This window comes from Brachyistius frenatus, unplaced genomic scaffold (assembly GCF_029030835.1).
Source record: "Brachyistius frenatus isolate BFR_SWC_R1_liver_20210118 unplaced genomic scaffold, ASM2903083v1 Contig_7, whole genome shotgun sequence".
NCBI lineage: Eukaryota > Metazoa > Chordata > Actinopteri > Embiotocidae > Brachyistius > Brachyistius frenatus.
Genome location: NW_027210606.1, coordinates 5149509 through 5164259, shown reverse-complemented (window position 1 = coordinate 5164259; position 14751 = coordinate 5149509). Strand labels below are relative to the sequence as shown.

The 14751-nt window shown below is 40.0% G+C and overlaps 1 protein-coding gene and 1 pseudogene across 1 annotated transcript; both read left to right on the top strand.

Moving 5' to 3' along the window:
- Nucleotides 1-628: 628 nt before the first annotated feature.
- On the top strand, nucleotides 629-5359 carry LOC138615649 (lipopolysaccharide-induced tumor necrosis factor-alpha factor homolog; annotated as a pseudogene).
- A 1793-nt stretch (nucleotides 5360-7152) lies between these two features.
- On the top strand, nucleotides 7153-14435 carry LOC138615648 (protein disulfide-isomerase). Its single transcript, XM_069689400.1, has 11 exons — nucleotides 7153-8136; nucleotides 8277-8477; nucleotides 9564-9688; nucleotides 9785-9922; nucleotides 10426-10533; nucleotides 11027-11152; nucleotides 11864-12061; nucleotides 12139-12259; nucleotides 13118-13299; nucleotides 14003-14092; nucleotides 14206-14435. The coding sequence occupies exons 1-11, from the start codon at nucleotides 7965-7967 to the stop codon at nucleotides 14287-14289; spliced, it is 1545 nt and encodes a 514-aa protein (XP_069545501.1). The 5' UTR covers nucleotides 7153-7964; the 3' UTR covers nucleotides 14290-14435.
- Nucleotides 14436-14751: the final 316 nt, after the last annotated feature.

Sequence of the window (14751 nt, the reverse complement as noted above, 5' to 3'; positions counted from 1 at the left end):
GTCATTCATGATGTATTTCTTCAACAGCTACCACTTTGGTGTCCACTGGAAGAGTTACAGTTACAATAACATACATTTAAATCTTCCGTCAGCTACATTTTAAACCATTTATTCAATTCAATGCAGATGCTAACTGATTACCACTGGGTTTTAACAGTTCAATTTCCATAACAAAAAACTATTTTAAATCATTGTAGCAGGGCCAGATATTGTCTTTAATATTTTGTTTTACTTTTATTTACCTGCCTTCATTACCCACAATGTTATTTTCATTTTGCATAGTTACCCAGTACATTCTTTTTTTTTTTTTAATCAATATTGGTAAATAAAAGTATGTCTCAACGTGTATGTGTCAAAACTTACATAAATCATTAAGGAAATGTTGCACACACTACTGGATTACATTTTAGTGGTTACTGAAGTGTAAAATAAGTGTTGCCAGAGAATGAGTTGGCAATTAGGAAACCGGTGTAAGAAGGTAAACTCACGAGAGAGAAGGCGTGGAACAGGGTGAAAGTGCACGAGGGAAACAGAGGGTTGATTTTCAGTCTGTCAGAAGGAAAATGTTTCTAATTCCAGAGGAAAACAGGTTCAACAGGCTGTGATGTCACGGCTGTGACAATATGGTTCGTGTTTTCTCCTGCCAGCCACGCTTCCTCCTTCGTCCAAGGTAAGACCACTGATATATTACACTGTTTAATTAGTGGATAACGACACATGCTCTTCACAGGCAGTATTAGTGGGGTGTATATGGCAGGGAGCAGGTCTGTGCCCGTTTGGATCAGACACCAGGGCCTGGATGATTCTTGTTTACATAAGAGGAGAGTTCCCATGTGAGCTACAGAGTTACGTGGCTACATTTAGCAGGTGTGTTTAATGGCTGATACAGTTGGTTTTAGGTGACATGTTGGCACGAAACGATATCTTCATGATTCAGGGTTTCTCATGTTCAGCGTTACATGAGTATCCCCTATTCTATCAGGTGAGATAGATTTAATAGGAGTAAAATTATTTTAAACAGATGTTATCTCTGAATTTATTCTATATGTATTAAAGTACTCTGGATATTAAAATTGTACAGCAGGACTGATTTTGTATGTTAACTTTGAAAATAACCCAGATTCATTTATAGGGCATCACAATGTGTGTAAGTGAGGAAAAAAGTCTGGGAACGTTACACTAACTATACAGTACTGTTGGAGTGGGTGGTGTTTTGACCCGAGGAGATGATACAGAATCAGAGCTGCAGACTCAACTGCAGTAACGTGATAATCCTGCATCACACAGCCTGTAATACAAAGAGACAAACAGCTACCTAAAATACCTGCAGTATTTACAACTGACTATTTCCAGTATCAACATACACTCTGCAGTAGATTAAAAGAATTAGTATTAAGTACTGTGAATAAAATACAGTTGTAGATACAGTGGTGCTTGTAGAGTGTGTTTCATTTGCACTACAAACTGGAAAAGGCAAAGCTGTAAATGAAGAACATGTCAGATTATTTAAATTCATTTAAAGTAGTAGTTAAGTGCCATTGTAGACATTATGTATAGATATTTTGTGACTTTAGTATCTTCATTCTGCAGTATGGCGAAAACTGGTGCAGAGTATGTGCTGGGTCAGATCTATATTGCGAGGAGGGCAATATCTTATTTTCTACCTGCATTTTTAAATTTCTTCTTTTTCTGGCATTTTGCCTTTATTAGTTAATGCAGTGGAAATAAACATGTGGGGAGCAGGGGAATGACATGCAGCAAAGATCTGGTCCACTGAGAATTAAAACAGGTACTCAGCTGCTGAGGCCCTTTCATTACATTACATTACATTACATTTAATTTAGCTGACGCTTTTATCCAAAGCGACTTACAATAAGTGCATTTACAACCATGAGGGTACAAAACCCAGAACAACAGGAATCAAGAAAATACAATTTCTTCAAGAAAGCCAAACTACAAAGTGCTAAAAGTAAGTGCCATTTTAAGTGCTACTAAAGTTCTCCTATTCAAGGTAAAGTCTGAAGAGGTGTGTTTTTAGCCTGCGGCGGAAGATGTACAGAGTTTCTGCTGTCCTGATGTCATCAGGGAGCTCATTCCACCATTTATGAGCCAGGACAGCAAACAGTCATGATTTTGTTGAGTGTTTAGCTCACAGTGAGGGAGCAACAAGCTGATTGGTAGATGCAGAGCAGAGTGAACAGGCTGGGATGTAAAGTTGGACCATGTCCTGGATGTAGACTGGACCCGATCTGTTCACAGAACGGTACACAAGTACCAATGTTTTGAAATGGATGCGGGCAGCTACTGGTAACCAGTGAAGGGAGCGGAGGAGGAGGAGGAGGAGTAGTGGGAGTGAATTTAGGAGGTTAAAGACCAGTCGAGCTGCGGCATTCTGGATGAGCTGCAGAGGTCGGATGGCGCTAACGGGTAGACCTGCCAGGAGGGAGTTACAGTAGTCCAGACGTGAGATGACCAGAACCTGGACCAGAACCTGGACCAGAGCCTGGACCAGAACCTGGACCAGAACCTGCGCCGCCTTCTGAGTGAGAAGAGGACGTATTCTCCTGATGTTGTGCAGCATGTATCTACAGGAATGCATCGATGTTGGCAGAAAGAGAGTTGACTGTCGAGTGTCTTTGAGGTTCTTAGAAGTCAGGGTTGGGGATAACACAGAGTTGTCCAAGGTAGTAGTCAGGTCGAGGGTGGGAGAGTCTTTCCCTGGAAGGAAGAGCAGTTCGGTCTTGTCGAGGTTGATTTTCAGGTGGTGTGAGGACATCCACAGAGAGATGTCAGTCAGACAGGCAGAGATTTGTGCTGCTACCTGTGTTTCAGATTGGAGAAAAGAGAGGATCAGTTGGGTGTCATCAGCATAGCTGTGGTAGGAAAAGCCATGTGAGCGAATGACAGAGCCAAGAGAGTTGGTGTACAGAGAGAAGAGGAGGGGACCCAGGACGGAGCCTTGAGGGACACCAGTAGTGAGAGGACAAGGTTCAGACACAGATCCTCTCCAAGTTACCCGGTAGGTGCAGTCGTTGAGGTAGGATGAGAACAGGGAGAGAGCAGAGCCTGAGACACCGAGGTCCTGGAGAGAGGAACTAAAGATCTGGTGGTTCACTGTGTCAAATGCAGCAGAAAGGTCAAGCCCATGAACTGTTCAACTCAACCACTTGGCCATCAGGTCGCCCCTGTAGATCTATTTTTGATGAAGAGTTAACCTCAGTCTTTTTCTATGTGGTAAAATTATTAAAAGATATATGCTGCTGGATTCCATTCATACATAATTTCCTGTAAATTACATTACATTACATTTAGCTGACGCTTTTATCCAAAGCAACTTACAATAAGTGCATTTCAACCATGAGGGTACAAAACCCAGAACAACAAGAATCACCCCGAGAGTAGGCGGGCTACTTGATGTGGGAATGATAGATTCCACCACTTCCTGTAAAACTACTCAAATCAGTGTCTACATTATGTAAACATATGAATATCTATTCGAAGAAATATGACCACTAAAAGTACCCAAAACAGTGTTCGAATTCATGAAAAGTCTTTAAAGCTTGGTCTGTAGTTGGCCACAGATGAGAACAACCCTGAATGACAAGTTATATCCTTCAGGTTAGGAACCCCTGATGTAGATGAACAACAGGTCATTCCGACCTGTCATCGGAGGAAAAGAACAGGTGTTATCAACCACAATAACCTTTAGTTTGGTTTGGGCCTTTTTCTTATCTGGATCTGTCTGCCTGCCATTGATCATTAGCATCTTGTTTGACTGGATGATCTCCTGATGGAACCTCCTTCATATGAGGACGCCCGTTTCCACCCACCTGCACTGGGCACTGAAGCATTCAACTCCCCCCTCCCCCCGGCTATGACGCCTCCATCTTGTCCCCCACAACACCTCCTCCCACCTACGGAGAAGCAGGTGAGATGAAACGTTACTGCTCTGTAAGTCAGCTCGTTAGATGCCGCTGAATGTACGTCCACAGCAAGCCAGCTAAATTTTAAAAACTAGTCTTTATCTGTTTATTTTGGGTCGTTTGTCTACATGAAGTACCAGTTTTTTACAATTCAACTAGGGTTGGGCCCCAACGTTTGACAGACAGGTTAAAGCAAACAAAGACGAAACTTACAAAGATTGGTGTAAAGACAAAAACCAGGAAATTGAAAACAATACAGAGAAAAACAGAGTCCAAAGTCAAAGGTGAACAAAACAAAATGAGATGAGATGAGTCTAAGGATTTGTTTATTCATTTTCTTCTAGTTACGTTCCAGCCAGATCCTTTTCCTGTCCTGATTCCACCAACGCTGCCAACTGATGTGACCTCACCTCCCCAAAGCACTGGATTCACGGTCCATCAAATCACACAAAGTCAATACTACATCTTTACTATTATATCTTTACTATTATTTACTATGTGCTTCCCCATTAGTTGTCCCCCCCCCCTCCTCTAATATCTGTCTCTGTCTTCTAAATGGCAGTTGGTGTAGCATCGTCGTCCAACGGCATTCAAACTCAGCCGGCCGTCGTTCGGACGCAGCCGCAGCCCGTTCCAATCTCAGTGACGCATCTGAGGGACGCCCCCGGTTTGGTACGCTGCCCACACTGCCAGCATCTTGTCACCAGTGACGTCACATACGAGCCGGGGTGGGCTGCGTGGTTAATTTGTGCCCTTCTCACACTGATGGGGTGAGAGCAAAACACACACACACACACACACACACACACACACACACACACACACACACACACACACACACACACACACACACACACACACACACACACACACACACACACACACACACACACACACGAGTGTTTCAACAAAGCTTCCCCTCTGTGTTCTCCATCTGTGTCTCAGGTTGGTCTGTGGGTTCTGTCTGATACCGTTAATGTCACGTCGACTGCAAGACGCACATCACTACTGTCCACGCTGTCGGAATCAGCTGCACGTTTCCACAAGATGACGCCTACAGGATTCACGAAGCGCTTTTGTCACACCGTGGACATGTAAACTAAGAATATAAGGAGCATATATGTGTTGTCTGTGGCAGACACAGCGCATGCTGAATGTAGAGGTGGACAGAGGAGCAGGGTTTTGCTTTAGGAACAGTTTAAAAAAAATGTTTGGACATTTTCTGCAGCTGTCACTGTTGAACTTTTTTACCAGCGGGAATGAAAACTCAGCTGCTTTTTACTATGAAGGACAAAATTACCATCTCATAATAACCAACTTTTAAACTGCACAGGATGAATATGCATAAACCAAACAGCTTCTGAATATCAGTTTTTTAATCCTCGGCGACTGGAGGCATTATGTTTTCAGGTTGTCTTTCTGATTGCCCCATATTTTTTTTTTTTTTAGGCAAAAATGTTCACTTGGACTCAAGGATGAACTTCTTAGATTTTGTAGCCATTTTGCCAGAATTAATTTCCAAATTATGACAAAATTTCCCATAAAGTCTAATAGGATAAAATAATGATATTCTATATCCGAAAGGTCAAAGGTCAACTTCGCTGTGGCATTATGATGTTCTTCAAAAATTCCTTTCGGGCCATTATTCAGCAACATAACTCAGGAACAGAAGGAGAGCCTGTGACCACATTTCACATTTGATCAGGTACTGACTTGGTGACAATAATCTTGGGCCTAAACCTTGATGATTGTACCGGTCTATCCCCTGTGCTGTCAGGCTGACGATGTGTGTGAAGCATCCATACTTGACGAATTGTTTACAATCACATCTACAACCTCGTAGCTCAGAATCTGCTTAATTGGCTAAATTCCCTTCAAAGTTTTCAGTACATATATTTTCTGAGCCTGGACAGATATGGATATAAACAGTAACTTGACTGATTGGTGGAGGCAGACAACCGTGAGGCAGTAATTCTTGTCAATCATGTTTGGTCTCTGACCGGTGAGCCGCTTGGCAGGTTGCATTTTAAGGCAGTCTTCACAAGCATTTCTAAAATATAATGATTAAAGACAAAGCCAACACACTTTTTGCACAAAATGTATTTTAATGGGTGTTTGCAAGATTTAATGAGGAGGGTCTGCTCCCACATATGTTGATGGTATTTCACAATGTGAGTTCAGGATGTAGTACAACACTGCCGACAAACATTATACAGAGAAGGTATTCATGATAATTTCTTGTTTATTTGTATTTGTGATTTCATTTTCATACATTTTACAATGTATTCTCTATATGTGAACACAGCAAGAACAATATATATATATATGTAAACATAAATGTTGTTATGGAAAAAAAAAACTATTGTAATTCATTTTTCTGCAAAATTTTTGTTTATGATTAATAAAGGTAAACGCACACAAGTGATTTTAAATATTCTGATAAGACCTCCTTTCTGCCCTCTGTGGGCGCATTACAGACCGTTTGATTGACATCGTTCGTGTGCTTCTTTTTATCTCTGTTGCACCTGTTGAGCAGGTCAAATAATACCTCATTATTCTTATTATGAAACTGATCTCTAATTCCAGTGTCTTACTCCATAACTGTATGACAATTAGGGGAATTCACTTTAGCTTCAGCTTTCCTTAGCATGACTGCGAACAACTAGCCGCTGGTTAGCTGGCAGCGAGTGGAGACTCCAGCAGGTCAGACTAAGAAATAGTTCAGCACACATGCTACGTCTACATAATATTGTCACAATGTGAAGAACAGGAAAACCTTCCAACCCAGAAAGCGTTTACATTTCACACCTAATGAACAGACTTAATTACCTACTTCATTGTGTTACTTCTTTGGAGCTGTTTTTTCTTAAGAAAATGCACATTAAAACGAACAATATCACTCCCTGAAAAATAAGCTAGATTGACTGTATTCATGTTGATATTAGGTTTTATTTAGCTCTAACTACCAGTACTGGGGATGCAGCACAGAGGATAGCACTGTTGCCTCACAGCAAGAAGCTTATTGGTTTTAACCTGCAGGTCGTCTGGGGCCTTTCTGTGTTTTTATATTCTGTGTTTCAGTTTCCTTCCACCGTCAAAGAATGCCTGTTTGGTGGACTAGTGATTCTAAATTGGGTGTAGATGTGAATATTAATATGAATAATTTTCTCTTTCTGTCTTTCTGTGTTGGCCATGTAATGGACTGGTGACCTGTCCTGGATCAGCATAAAGCGGGTATACATAATGGATGGATGCCAGGTTTTCAGTAGACATTTCTGTAGTTTAAATCACCAAGTGGGAGATGGCTTATTATGTCTTTCCTTATACATCTAATTGCAAATTACAACTCTGAGGCTAGTGCAAATTGTTTTTCCTCTTGAATGCTCATAATTTCAGTCTGAACCATATGGCAACACCATGTCAATAATTAATCCTCTCAATTTTAATGAGAAGGTTTTTGTTTGACATAATATTAGAGCGTTAATGGCAGATTGTTACATTTAGTCAGAGCCAGACTAGTTGCTTCCCCCTGTTTCCATTCTTTGTGTTAAGATAAGCCAACCTAATTTAGTGTACAGATATGAGCGTCTCGTCAATCTTTTGATATAACCTTTGGCAATAAAGCAAATAAACATGTTCAATAATGTTCGACTTGACGAAATTAAACCTGGGGAGAGTGGTTGGTATCGAAAACCAGTGAAGGTTGTACATAAAGGATGTAGTGTAGTGCAGTAGGGTTCATTGGTTCAGGTAGGTGAATTTTGCATGTGAATGCAGAAAAGTTTGACCTTGGCATTTAGATATTAGTAATATATCTGATATGAACAACAGCCAATAGCGGAGATCCAGCAAGGCACAGATAATAAAGTTAATCAGCAACAGACTGGTGGGTTCAGTCGGCAGATAACAAAAGCATTCACAACTATACCGGCTCAGGACTGATACACAGACACATATCAGCCCTTCATCTCAGCACTCCCGCCGTACCTTCTAGACGAGCTTATTCCATTGTCCAGTGTGTCAGTCTGTGGGTGAACCGTCATGAAGAGGTCGTTGCTGCTGGCCTTCTGTCTGTGTGTGTTTGTCGCCACTGACACACAGTCCGACCGGCAGGGAGATGGATCGTTCCCCGAGGAGGATGGAGTTTTACAACTGAAAAAGGGAAATTTCAACAGGGCACTGAGAAAACACAAGCAGCTGCTGGTGCACTTCTGTAAGTCACACTCAAAGAGACATATGGCACAAAAAATGATACCATTAGAGTGACATTGTGGTTTGTAATTTTGACTGCCTCATAGCCAAATAACCACCTCTAATAGCAGCTTATTCATCAAATCACTGTTTGTCTTTCAGATTCTCCTCTGTTTGCAGAGGGCCTTCGTGTGTCTGCAGCGTTCGAAGGCGCTGCCGGAGAGCTTCAGGGGTCAGAGGTCAAACTGGCAGTAGTGGATGTGACAAAAGAGAAGGACCTGGTTAAAGAGCTCAATGTGATGAGCCCACCTACAATTAGACTCTACCTCGCTGGAGATAAACATAACCCTGTACCCTGCCCTGGTGTGTGCAAATTTATATCCTGTACAGATTATTAACTACGCTTTACGGAGGTTTCATTTACCACTTTATTAAGAACGATAACCCTCTAGCATCCTGGTTCCAGGCAAAGTTTTTTTGTGCCACAGAACTGATGATACTATGGTAAAAGTTTTGCAAGTTATAGGCACAAAAACAGTTTAGTTTGGAAAGCATCATGGTTTAGATTAAAACAAGTACCCTGTTATGGCTTTAGTACCATTGTCGTCATGGTTACACTAATAAGCCTACAGTTAAAGTTATTGAACGACTGCTGTTAAAAAAAACAAAGGTGACCATTGGTTTAAAACTGGAAACAAACAGCGGACTCCCATCCTGAAATTCAATGTTTTGTCTCTAACATCTCTTCAATTTCTCCATTGCTCCTGTCATATTTACCTCGGCCAAAAGAGGGCTTTTTTTTTTCCCGATTGTGAACATGTCATTTTGCTGACATTACTGATTCTTGACTGTATGTGACTAATGGCCCCAGAGCATGTTAAGCAATAACTACAAGTTTTAAGCTGCTCGTACAAACAACCTATATGGTCATTTTTTTTTAGGAAAGAGTTTTCCTGGAGAACAACTAGGCTAATCGCTATTTAAAAATAGTGGCAGTAAATACATTATTTTTCATGGTAATGTAACACGTCAAAAGATGTTACATATACTCTTTAGTTTGTCTTTAGCAGACAATATAAAACAGTAAAAAAAAAAGTTGGTCGACAGTTGGATCTTTGTGCAATAACTCTACAAATAATAGAAAACCCTCAGGATGGAAGCACGATAGTAAAAGTCATTAGCCTACCGTGGTTTATTGAATTTCTTAGCTAGCTTCTCATAGCCACTTCTAGTTGCTAGGACATCGAACAATTGTCAATATATTTTCTTGAATATTTTATTTGTCTTACTGAGATAATTGAAATTCATGTTTTCTGGCGGCAGTGACATTTTTTTCTGTTCATTTCTGAAATTCCCAGGTTCATTAAGATCATCCAGCATGTTGAATCTGATTTGTTTGGGGTAAAATATTGAAGATAAATTGATTTGTTTTCCTGGATTGTGATGAAGTTCCTCAGAGCTCGGCTTCTATCCTGACCTGGCTGAAAAGGAGGGTGGGGTCACCTGGTGACCTCATCACTGATCTGACCCAATCAGAGGCCTCAGAGGAGCTGACAGTGGTTGGATACTTTAAGGTGAAAACCAGCTGTTTGATTTTCCTTTTCACTGAAGTTATAGTATTTTTTTTTTTAACTTTAACAATTCACATGGGTTTGTGTTTGTGAGTTTAGGAGCTGAACCACGATGACGTTCAGGTGTTCTACGCTGCAGCGATCAACCTTCCTGACGTTAACTTCGCTGTGACGCAGAACCATGAAGTCATCAGCAAATATGGTTTCACACATGATGTTGTTCTGCTGCTCAGAAAGGTACTTAACATGCAACTCACACAAACACAAATTTACTGGGGTGTAAAGTGACAGAACAAATCAAATAAAACAATTTAAAAAGAGATTTATTACATTTTCATAAGAAAAAAATAATAATATCAACTTGCAGTATTTATATGAGTTAGATATGACATTGCTAGTTAGAGAGTCATTTGGAGACCAAACATTTTTTAAATGATTTGATACACTGACATTTGTGCAGGAATGTGTCTTTTTAAAATCTGTCATGAAAATGAAATTGGTTTAAGGAAGACGTTTAAAGAAAAAGTTTTAAAACATGACCACTTGTTTTGTTTGGGTGTCCTTTTATTAAGCAAAAAATACATCACAATACATCTAATATTTTAATAAAGCAAAAAGTACCTTTAAATTTGGGCTTTGAGTCATGACATCATCACACATTTTCAAGAAAATGTTCAAAGCAGGCTGGTGTTTACTGTGTCTTACCTGTGTGTTGGTGTGTCTCCATGTGTGTGCTGCAGTCTAAGCTCATCCAGGCTTTCAAAATGATGCCTCAGACATCTAAAGAGGAGCTGATCGTCTTTATCACGGTCTACCAGATGGACCCAGTCACCGAGTACACCGGACAGGTACAGTGTTGTGTGCTCCGACAGCTTGAAGAAGTTTGCAGTTCAAACTCACAGGGATTGCACTCCAGCCTCCAAACTTTTATTAATCTTGTTTTGACACGGCCAGAAAGGTGATACCTTTACTTTGAATGTATTACATAGATACAGAGGGTGGGCGTGTTTATTTTTTCCACCTCAATACCATGCGTGCCACCATAATAAACATGTGGTTATGTCATGGAATGGTTAAAAAAAAAAAGATTTTTGCTTTGAAGTAGGGAAACAAACAGCATGTGAAAGTCAAATGATTTGTTGTCCCATTCATCCACCTCAACCTCCTCCCTAAACAGAATCTGCGGGTCTTTAAGGATATCACTTCCTGCTTTGCTCCTGTCATAATTTGTGTGGCCTCTAGAGGGCTTTTGTCCTTTAAATGTAAACACGGTTTGTGACATTTGACTTGCATTTGCACCTGCTAACACCACATTTCATCATCTAACATCATCTCTTACAGACAGCCAATCAGATCTTAACCTCGCCTGTATTAAACCACGCCCTCCTGTTTGTCAACAAAAGTTCAGTGGACTTTAAAGACATTTTCTCTGCCTTCAACGGTGCTGCGGAGACATTCAGGCTGAAGGTAAACAACATACACATGTTTGTACTTTTAACTTGGTGAGGCCTGACCTCTTCCCTTAACCTAAATCTAATTATAACGTAAGCCAGATCATTTCAGCTTGGTCACATAACAGCAAGGACACATATAAACACAAAAGACAGTGAAAACAACATGTTACACAATCCCAGGGTACATGAAATAATGAATGAAATAGATACATTTAGATGACATTCAATATATTTTAACCCTCATTTAAAACATAGATGATGGAAAAAGAGTTTACAACATTTACCGTTTTAACTAAAAAAGTATAATGAATGAGAATTTAAAGCGATTACATATGATCTTTAATAGTCTTTAGCATCAGTGGTGAGCTCTGCAGTAGAGAAGTGATCACGGCCTGAGAGCAGTTTGAGCCTGATTTCAAACATTTCTGTCGAACAGATGAAACGGGCTGTTTCTTTGGATATTCTCCTGACTGTTTCTCATAGTTCTTTTTAGTGTGATCTTACAGTTTGCATTTAGAAATCAAGACTGAGCCATCAAGCAGCCCTTTGATGGTCTGTTCAAAAATGAAGACCGGACAAAATGTCCTCATTTTCCACAAATGTCCCGACTCCCATGATCTGAATCTCAGACTGGTTTCAAATAGTATTACTACAGTGCAGCTTCATCTTGTGGCAAGCTGTTGGAGCGCTTGAGGTTTGTGTTTGTTCTCGTGTCTGTATTCAGGTTTTGTTTGTGTTGGTGAACGTGAATGAGCCTCGTAATGGAAGAATCATGGAGTACTTCCAGGTTCGGGACTTTGAGGCGCCTCTCATTCGACTGGTCAACCTGACAGATCATGTGACCTACCACCTGCCCTCTGACACCCTGAATGAAGAGACCATAAAAATGTTCTGCCAGTCCTACCTGGAAGGCAAGGCTAAGGTAACTCACACTCTGCTGATACATGACAGAAGCTGGGGAGGCAGGATGTCCTGATGTGTTCGATGTGCTTGTAACAGCCTAAGATGCAGAGTGAGCCGATACCTGAAGGATGGGACCAAAAGCCTGTGAAGGAGCTGGTGGGAATGACTCTGGAGCAAGAAGCCTTTCACCCCAACAAGACCGTTTTTGTCCTGTTCTGTATGTAAACACAGTTCATTTTAATGCTAAAAACATGAATTTGATCCCCTTCAAATGAGAGTTTTTGTGTCTTTCAGCCTGTTGTTTAAGTTTCAACATTCATTGGTCCTGCAGGAAAATGTCCTCTGTGGAAAATCTCGAGTGCACAGTGTGCAAAAAAAAGGAAGTTGATGGAGAACAAAACTAGAGCTAAAAGGAGTTTGAATATTGGATTTCATTTGCCTTGGTCGCCAGAAAAAGATTAGTGAAAATTTCAGTTACGACTGAATGTCTAAACAAGCATCTGTTTTCTTACATGTCAACGATAACAATTTCAGAGCAATAATGTCTCTATAGTGTGTTTTTAACTTCTGATGCCCTCCAATTACCAAGCAAAACAATTAGCCATTGAAATACATGTCATGGTTAAAATGCAATATTTTAGTGGAATCATCAAAAAAAATTGTCATTGATTTGACAACAGATTCAATCTTCCAGTGTTGTTCAATCACTCTCATATTTATGGTCTACTTCTGTTACTTTGTGGTTAGAGCCCTCCTTGCTCAACCTCTTCTTGCAGCCTGCGGGAGCTGATTTTATATTTCTCTATTTAATGCTTAACAACGTCTGTTTGTAAAAAACATTAACTGATTATAAAACTGTAGCACTTATAGACTTCTAATTTCATTTATTTGTAGTTTATAAGCTGCCAGTGATTTTGTATTTGTGTGATACAGACCTCAGTTATTGAGCATCTTGTTTGGTAAACAAGTTGTAGAGGCCGTCATCTGTGTAATGCTGTAGTATATAGTTCACTTTTAATTGCTGCCTGTGCAACATCTAAAACATGTATATACTGTTTTTATGTGTGTATCCCAGATCTGCCCTACAGTCAAGAGTCCCGCGCTCTGTTTCCACTATGGGAGGAACTAGCAGCGGCCTTCAAGAAGCGGGAGAATGTGGTCATCGCTCGTATCGATGCCTCAGCCAACGATATCAACTTGTCGACGCAAGGAGCGTACCCATCACTCTGCCTGTTTCCTGCTCTATATGCTGAAAGGGTATGAATCTTCGACGAAGCGATAAACTTTGGGGGTGTTTAGTCCACTTTTTCAACCTGCTATCACGCCAAAGTGTGTAATACACCCACCAGTCTGCTAGAGGACAGCGTGTCACTGTCGTGACTTTACCTCGCCTAGGCTTTAAAAATCATGTGGTTTTGTTTGTAAACCACATGAAAAACTATGTGGTTAGGTTTAGGGAAAAATATCCATGTGGTTCGGGTTACGAAAACAAAACTACTTTGTTAGCCTTAGGAAAAGATTTCTTTAAAAAAAAAAAAATTCTCGTGGCTTTGTCAGGGAGTCAAATTCTGCATTTTTGTACTTAATCAAATGACCTCTGTCATGAGGCAAGATGAAGCCAACTGTCACACTGATACATTGTCCTCTAGTGGACCGGTGGGTTTATTACAGGCTGTGGTGTGATAGTGGGCTGGCTATTTTTAATCTTTTATAGTCACTGTAATGTTTATATCTCCTTTTTATGTAAAATAACTTGTCTGTGTTAACAACTAGTTTGGGGGTTTTAAACTATTCTCTGGAAAAATATTGCTGTATCAAGGAATCTTATTATGTAGATATGAACTCACGAGTTATATTATCATCAAAAAAACAGATAAAAAAGGAGTTATCTCAGTTCACCAAGAAGGAACCAAGACATGTTAGAGTGAGGTGACTATGCTGTGATCTGCGTTTCTTTCAGATGGTGGTTTACACTGGAAAAAGGAAGTTGAATGACCTGGTTAAGTTTGTAGATAAAGAGATGGCGAAAGCCAAAAAAGATAGAGTTCAGGTAAATCATCTTCCTCATCCTTCTGCTACCAGTTTGTTTGACTGAGTGCATTTTTTTGAGAGTTGCCTTTTGTTCCCTGTTAAAAATAAACTTCTTTTCTTTTGTGTCTCCAGGAAGATGAAAGCAGGAGGAAGTACATCGAGGCATTAAAAGCTGAAGAAGAAAAAAAATCCAACAAAACCAAAGATGAGCTTTAATACAAGCACAAAGACAGTACCACGTGTGTGTCATTGTGTGTGCCATACCTCTTAGTGTGTACTTTCTAAACATGGATCTGATTTTATTTCCTCAACTGAGCTGTCATAGACTTTCTAGTCAATCCAATTAAATAAAGGCTTCAGTTAAAAACATTGAAGACTGCATTTTTTTTAACCTCAGTGATCTTCTGTCATTGTCATGTTGACTAGGTTTTCTTAGACTAGTGTAAGGTCCAATAAGTTTGTAGAAAACTACAACTAAAACAGAGGATTAAATAATTAATCATACGCAGAACTGTACAAAAGATTTTAGGCATTTTAAATGGCTCACCAAAACATTTGTCATCAGCTGTTTTATATTTTCTGCATGAATGTGTCAAATTTTAGATTTCATTCAAATAATAAAGTGTTCAGACAAAACAACATAATAAGTAGGTTGAATAGGGGGGGGAAAGGAGTGAA

Coding starts and splice junctions, on each gene's coding strand:
- LOC138615648 (XM_069689400.1), top strand. CDS start 7,965: ATGAAGAGGTCGTTGCTGCTGGCCTTCTGTCTGTGTGTGTTTGTCGCC. Junction 12,062..12,138: donor ACCTGGAAGGCAAGGCTAAG/GTAACTCACACT, acceptor TGCTTGTAACAG/CCTAAGATGCAGAGTGAGCC. Junction 13,300..14,002: donor CTGCTCTATATGCTGAAAGG/GTATGAATCTTC, acceptor CGTTTCTTTCAG/ATGGTGGTTTACACTGGAAA.